Source organism: Pinus tabuliformis, chromosome X (genome assembly GCF_031772625.1).
Source record: "Pinus tabuliformis cultivar Carrire ecotype Pingquan chromosome X, CPIR1, whole genome shotgun sequence".
NCBI lineage: Eukaryota > Viridiplantae > Streptophyta > Pinopsida > Pinales > Pinaceae > Pinus > Pinus tabuliformis.
In genome coordinates, this window is record NC_142308.1 from 1,437,030,609 (window position 1) to 1,437,038,443 (window position 7,835).

Consider the following 7,835-nt stretch of genomic DNA (forward strand, 5'->3'; position numbering starts at 1 on the left):
CGGAAAAGGAGGCTCCAGGGGGGTCCTTTTTCGTACAGTTGTGTCTCTCGAGCCCGAAAAAGTATAAAACTGTGCTCGAAAGAACCGCCCAGTCATTATAACCGAGGAGTACTTTTCATAAATAGTGTCGCCGACCGGAAAAAGTAAAAAAGTGGTCGAAGACACGTCGTTTTAGAGCCAATATCGAGTGCGAAACGACAAGCACCCGGCGATCTTTTTGGTTTAACGGTCGGAAAAAGAGCTTAAAAACGACCACCTTTCATTCCCTTTAACGAGCTGAAAGGGAGCTCGGCCATCTTCTCTTGTTTTAACGTCGGAGAAGAGCTTAGAGACGACACTTTGGGAATCACATGAATCGTGGACTGTCATGACCAAGCTGCGATACCTGTACCTGCACAAGGGCACTACCCGCATAAATCCATTCGATATACGTAAAAACATTTTGAAACATGCTCGAAAACAGAACCAAGGCTAGTTTTATGGCAAAAAATGGTAAAAACCCTGAAAATATGGTAATTTAGGAGTTTTTACTATAAATAGGGGGGGGTAATAAGTCTTGTTTACCATTTTACTATTTGGAGTGCGAAGAACGTGGAGAAGCCAAAAGTTGACGGAGCGATTTCCAGCCCATCCGGAGACCATTTTCAGATCTGCTTCTTCCGGGTAGGTTCCCATTCCTTTGCCCTGCATTCTGGTTCATTTTAGGAGTTTTTTAACGGTCGGATAGGCCCAATTGGGCATTTTTTATTTGCATGGGTGCGCCCTCGGTCAGCGCGGAAATTGCCCACGGGGTCGCGCTGATCGAAAAATAGGCAATGTAACCAACTTCGGATCAGCGCGGAAAAGGCGTGTTCTTCCGCGCTGACCTCGCATTTTTAACAAAGAGCTGCCATTGTCAGCGCGGCTGTTTCTAAAACAGTCGCGCTGGCGCGGAAAAATTTTGTTTCTTTGAAAATGAACGTGAATTTTTACCTGGAAGCACTTCTGACCGGTTTTATTGTTCATGCAGGACATCATGGCTTTTCAATGGCAAGAGAGAGTTCACGATGTGGAGGATGTGGCTGCTTGGGGAGACGTAAATTGTTGCAACGCCATGCGGGCGTGTGGATTCATGAAATTCTTCCTGACGCCGCGTCTAAGGGCCCAACATGATTTGCTGGAGCTGCTGATCAGGGCATGGAACCCGGTGGACCAAAAATTCACCATCCGCGGTCACGACATCGAGTTCGATCATATGGACATCTTCTTCTTGACTGGGCTGTCGCGCCGAGGTGGGAGGCCCATCCTAGAGGGGCAGCGACCTAGCGGTGGTACCCTGGATGACTTAATGGCTGAGGTTTGCCCAGGGGCAGTAAAGACGCGGAGTGGGAAATGCTCGATCCCCACAGTGAGAGACATAGTGTTGCGCACCATCCTGTTCATGGTGACCCGGGCAGCGGGCAGCATGGCGAACCATGAGGCGTCCAAGACTCATCTCCTACTAGCCCTCGAGTGTCTCGAGCCTACCGTGTTCGACTGGTGCACTGCAGTGTGCAACAATATGAAAAGGCAGTTGAGCAACTGCCGTCGCGGAGAGACGAAGCAGTTCGGGTATGGATCGATCCTGGTCCCGCTTATTCTGGAGCGAGTACCAGCCATGCGGCTGCAGTCTATGGCTGTGGATGCCCCCAGAGATCCTCGAGAGACGAGGGCCACTCGATGGGCTCGGATTATGCCACGTGGGGGTGGCGGCCGACCACATAGCTGGGGGGTATATTTCAGAGACTGGTTGGACCAACAGGAGATCTTCGTACAGGATTGGCCATATGCAGGGATGGATTTCCGCAATGATCCTGACTTGGTGCTGCCTCCGGGTGAACAGTGGGATGATGCAGGTATGACACTTTTTGTCTTTTTGAGTTTTGTATATTTTTTTTTTATTATGTACATGTCCTAATAAATGTCTTGTCACGCAGATGTAGGGCCTACTAGACCGATTGGCCTGGCTGTCACGGCACGGAGAGAGGGCCCAGGAGCCGGAGCTTTGGCCTTAGCCCCTCCAGAGGCCAACACGCCAGAGGTTGTGGCTCGCAACCTTGAGGGGTTGCTGGAGGGGGTACCGGATTTCCAGGGGGTTGAGGAGGTCCCTGTGGAGCATCAGATCCACACAGTGGGTGTGGAACCCAGAGTGCACCGCCTTCTGAGGCGGGTAGCACGAGCGGCCGTGTACTACAGAGAGCACCACCCAGCCGATTAGTCACCTAGGTTTTATTTCCACTGTTTATTTTGAGACATTATGACTCGGATGTATTGAGATTTTTGGACACGTACTTCTATTTTTGAGCGCCTCAGTGCGCCACACGATATATATATATATACATACCGGTTTTTGGATGAGTCGTTGTTACATGTGATGATGTGTTATCTTGTGTTATGCGTTTGTTTAGTACAATTTGTGATCTTATGTATGGATTCGCATGACACTCGACTCATGGATTTTATATATTTAATGCAAGCTTAAAAACACACGTGCAAACTATGCTTGGAATGATTTATTTACATATGCTTATGGTCTTACTATGCTGTTCTTTCCTTCTTTGTATGATGTTTATCTGTTTCGCAAATGTCTGTCTAATACACGATTTGCCAATGCATCAGTCAACGTATTTAATCGTCTTGGAATATGCTGATAAGTAATGAAATCAAAACTCCGTTCTAACAATCTCACACGTAGGTATAACCTTAATATGCGCTGGTCTCTGACGGAATATTGCCTGTTCAGTTGATGGACCACCAACTGGGAGTCCAGGTTTACCACTAGCTCTCGGATGCCGAGGTCAACTGCTTCGGCAAGCAATTCTATTACAGCACTGTACTCGGCAACATTGTTAGTGGTACGACCTAGGCACACACCCTGTAGGTTTATCAACTCCCCGTGAGGATCGTAGATCACCCACGCTGCCGAAGACAAATTACAAGTACTACGGCAGGCACCATCAGCGAAACCAACATAAGGAGTACGAGACATCTGCGCAGGAAAGAGAAAGCATAATAAGGGGCAAAAACACGCCTTCACACCAAAGCGAAAGAAACTCATGCAGTAAAAACTCAAAAACACACGTATATACAAAGTGACTGTGAGCAGTTATGCATAGTACTTCTTCAGATAGAGCCCATTTCGGGGCTTGTCAAGAGGATTCCCTTCATAATCAATCAACTCATATGCGCCTTTTTGTAAAACACGTTTCACGATGTAGGGGCCTAACCACATGGATTCGAGTTTTCCTGCCCCCAGCTTATCTTTAGCTTGATCGTAGAGCAGTACTAAATCTCCCTCAACAAAGGAACGAGGATGAATATTCTGATCGAAGTGAGCCTTGACTCTCTTCTTCTGCGCTTCAATAGCCAGAGAGGCCAAACGACGAGTCTCGTCTAACCGTTCTAGGTAAAGAAGTCGTTCCTCCACCGAAGTGGTGTTGGGAAGCAACTCGACAGCTAATTTTAATGAAGGGATTTCACATTCGACGGGAAGGGTAGCCTCCAGTCCATAGACCAGTTGAAACGGGGTGAAACCGGTGGCATCCTTCACAGAAGTCCGGTAGGCCCACAAGGCTGGGAAAAGCATTAGATGCCAGTTTGACTTGTGCGTATTGACGGTGCGTTGAAGCATGGTGATCAAGACTTTGTTCACAGCTTCAACTTGACCGTTAGATTGAGGATAGTAGGGTGACGAACTATCTTGACGCAAGCCTAACTGGTTTGTTAACTCTGTCATCATATGATTTCGGAAATGCTTTCCATGATCTGTAACGATAGCCTGAGGGACTCCGAAGCGAGCAATGATATGATTGAATAGAAACTGCGCCGCTGTGTGACCGTCTTCGTTTAATGTAGGCATTGCTTCGGCCCACTTGGTGAAATAATCCACGGCAACGATAATGTACCCATGCCCCCCGGCCGAACGAGGGTTACAGGACGTATAATCGATGCCCCATTTGGCAAATGGACCTACGGTGACAACAGGGTGCAGTGGTGCAACAGGTGCACGCATCTTCCGGTGGTAAACCTGGCATTCATGGCATGCGCGTACAGCAAGGATACAATCCTTGAATATAGAAGGCCAGAAATAACCAGCGCGGAGGATCTTTTGAGCGGTAGCGTATCCGGACATGTGGCCACCACAAGCGCCGGAGTGGCAGTCATTCATGACTCGCTCAGCTTCCTCGAGAGTTAAGCATCGGCGAAGAAGGGAATCGACGCCGAGGCGGTACAGGGTGTCGCCCAAAATGCGATACGGTTGAGCCTGATGACGTATCCGTCGTCGGGCTTCCTTTGATGTATTGGGACGAAACGAAGACGTTTGTAAATATACAATGATGTCCCCGTACCATGGGTCGAGAGTGCTGATGAGAAAGAGTGTTTCATCCGGAATTTGCTCCTCTGAATGAGATGGTGCAGATTGAGATGGTAAGGAACAGAGCAGTTCAGCAAAGACCAGTGATTTCTTGGACTTGGCGGCAGTAAATTCCAAGTCGAATTCTTGGAGGATTACGATCCACTTCGAGTATTTGCCCCCCAGCAACTGACGTGATAAAATATAGGTCATGGGGTTGCAGTCAGAGATCACGGTCGTCGTGCGCAATAGGATGTAATGACGGAAACGTTGGACGGCACATATAGCAGCCAATGCCAACTTTTCGACATATGCATAGCGAGTCTCCGTATCAAGGAGGTTGCGACTAAGATAGTATACAACGTGCTCTGAGCCGTCGTCATCATCTTGCACTAAAACCATGCCGATGGTGGTATCGGCGGCGGCCAGATAAAGGGTGTAGTCACGGTGGTAATTTGGAGGTCTTAGGAGCGGAGCTGAGACCAGAAGGTCTTTAAGATGCTCAAAAGATTGCTGAGCGATAGCGTCCCAATGAAAGGGCGTGTCTCGCTTTAGTAATCGCGTGAAACCCTTGGCCACCTCGGCATAATTTGGGATGAATCGTCTGAGAAAATTAGCTTTTCCCTGCAAGCTTTGTAATTGCTGTAGAGTGGCAGGGGGAGGAAGATTCACAATGGCCTCGACTTTAAGGGGATCCAAACGGATGCCTTCTCGGGAGACGATAAACCCGAGTAGTCGGCCAGATTCCACGCAGAAGACACACTTATGCGGATTGAGTCGAATACGGTAGTGTCGACAGCGAAGGAAGATTTCGCGTAAATGAGAAGGATGGTCTTGACGTTTAGCTGAATGAGCGGGTAGATCATCCAGGTAAGGTTGTACGATGTTTCGGATATCATGGAAAGCATACGACATCGCACGCTGGAAAGTGGCACCGGCATTTTTAAGACCGAAAGGTAGCTTCTTGTAAGCGAAGGTGCCCCAAGGACAAATGAAAGCGGTCTTGTGCTGGTCTGCGGGGGCTATGTTGATCTGGTTGTAACCAGAAAAGCCGTCCATGAACGAATAAATTTCGCTTCCTGCGCAATCATCGATAAGCTGATCAATAAAAGGCGTAGGAAAGTTATCTTTTGGACAGGCGCGATTGATATCGCGATAGTCAACACAAACCCGAATAGTGCCCTGTTTTTTATTGACAGGAACTATATTAGATACCCATTCTGTGAGGGGAATGGCATAAATGAAACCAGCTCGAAAAAGCTTTTCAACTTCGGCCTTGATGGCTGCAGCCTTTCGAGGGTGCACCGGGCGTAAACGCTGACGAACAGGCTTAGCCCCAGGATAGGTAGGGATTTCGTGCTCCACGATACTGGGGTCAATGCCGGGCATTTCTTCGTAAGACCATGCGAAAACATCACGAAATTCACGAAATAGGTCTGTGTAGATTTGAATTTCCTCGGGAGTACATGTGACTCCAATATAAATATTTTCGACAACTCCTGTTTTGACAGAGATGTCGATAGCCAAAGTTTGTGTAATGTTACCCATGTTCCCTTCCGAGGACACTTGATATAACTGGATAGGTGTTTGGAGAGGGATATGTGGGAGACATGAAGCAAACTTTCCGAGACACGTGGCCATTTCCGAATAAGGAGGGAGGAACGAAGAGCGATGGTGGTGATCAAACCAAGGGAGCTCTTCGGGAGACATAGTCTCGATAATAGCCTCGTCGGATGGGAATGATTCTTTCAGGGGGTCCGAGGTGGCCTTCTCTCCCAACCAGGGGAAGGTTTGAGGTGAATCGGGAACGCTGCTTGGAAAAGCAGGTCCGGAGGTTGAAGCCGATGCAGCAACTATTTCGATGTAGTTGAGCTCGGCTGGGCTCAAAGGCATCATCTCGCCCCATGAGTCTTCTTGATTCACGGGAGGGAGAACCCATGGATCAGAATGCGTCCTGATCATGTTAACGGAGGCGAGATTTGGAGGTGGGAGGGGAAAGACTCCCATCAAGGAGGGATCTTTAAATAATCCGGCACCCACACTCTCGAGCGATTTGAAGGTATGCTCCACGAATGGTACATTCCCTTCAGAAGAGGAAGCAAAAAAGGACAGCTGGTCCACCGTGACGATTTTTCCTTGATGGGGAAAGCGAACGACACGGAATAAAGAGGAAGCCACGGCCTGCATGGCATAAGTCCAGCTTCGTCCTAGAAGGAGGTTGTAAGTGAGATTAGCGTCAACGACTTCAACCTCGACTTCTACAGTTTTCCCTTCTAAAGAGATAGGTAAACGCGGGAGGATACCAAGTGGACGAGATTCTCTTCCATCGAACGCCTCTAGGGTGGTGGGAGACTGGCTCAGAGCAGGCGAACCAAGAGCCTTCCAACAAGCAACCGACATGATGCAGGTTGAGGCTCCTTCATCAATGACAGTACGGTGAATCGTCTTGCCTTTGATGAGAACTTGTATAAGGAAGGCCACCTGATGAGGTAATCTCTGCGTGAAACCTTCGAGGTCGAAAGAAATGAGATCCGAATCTGCCGGGTCGATGCCACCAATTGCTGATAGCAGGGACTTCCTCTGGGAGGGGCAGCTCTGGAGGACTTCTAACGCGGACATAGCAGACGGAGCCTGAGCTAAGTCCTCGACAATGCTATAATGCTGTGCGGCACGAGCATTGGGGTTATAAGATGACTTCCTGAGTACACCTTTGGGAGGGGGTCGGGGGATCGTCTCGGTGCTGGGCCGTTCAATGTGAAGAGGGCCAGAACTAGACGCGGGAGCGCTGGAGGGGATCTCCGGCTCCTTCCCGGCTGAAGATGGATATTCTTTCGTTCGAGTCGTGACGTGGACAGGGATGGTTCCTGCCATGAATACTTGAGAACCGAACGAGGAAGAGGATTGAGAAGGGTCGGCCACCTGATGCGTCTGCTGGGATGGGAAAGGCTCTTTAAGGACGGCGGGGGACCCTGAAGCACCTTTTAAAAGCCGACTAACCTCGGACCGCCTAGGGCAGTCCTTGGTGTAGTGATCCTCCTCGCAAATGAGGCAGGGATACTTAGGCTTCCGCTTGGCTCCGTCCTCGGTGGGAGGTTTAGGAGAATTTTGCTTAGGTTGTCCGGATTTTTCTTTGGCCTTTCCTTTCTTTTTGCCTTTCGAGGATTTGTCTGCCGTGGTGGACTGAACGGCATTTACCTCGGAGGTATTCCCAGGAATAGATGGGCTCTGAGAAGCATTCTCGTTAGAGGCGTTTTGTTTCTGCTTCCCAGAGTTTGCGGTTGATTTCTTACTTGGTGAATTCACGGAGCCAATAACTCCATCCACAGACGGTTTCGGTGGAGCTTTGGTTTGTCCGTGCCTCGGGGCATCTGGCAAATAGTCATACAAAGTACCTGACTGAGAATATACTAAGTCAAGGTATTGAGCTCGCGCAATCGCTTGCTCTTCAGTTACACACGCCCCC

The 7,835-nt window shown here is 49.1% G+C and overlaps 1 protein-coding gene across 1 annotated transcript; it reads left to right on the forward strand.

Moving 5' to 3' along the window:
• The first annotated feature begins 1,395 nt into the window (after nt 1-1,395).
• Nucleotides 1,396-2,289, forward strand: LOC149145425 (uncharacterized). Its single transcript, XM_089453149.1, has 2 exons — nt 1,396-1,874; nt 1,956-2,289. The coding sequence occupies exons 1-2, from the start codon at nt 1,421-1,423 to the stop codon at nt 2,234-2,236; spliced, it is 735 nt and encodes a 244-aa protein (XP_089309275.1). The 5' UTR covers nt 1,396-1,420; the 3' UTR covers nt 2,237-2,289.
• Nucleotides 2,290-7,835: the final 5,546 nt, after the last annotated feature.

What these genes read in the sequence shown, in the direction of transcription:
- LOC149145425 (XM_089453149.1), top strand. Translation starts at nt 1,421, where the DNA reads ATGGTGACCCGGGCAGCGGGCAGCATGGCGAACCATGAGGCGTCCAAG. An exon ending in TGAACAGTGGGATGATGCAG is followed by an intron (nt 1,875 to 1,955) that starts GTATGACACTTT and finishes CTTGTCACGCAG; the next exon opens with ATGTAGGGCCTACTAGACCG.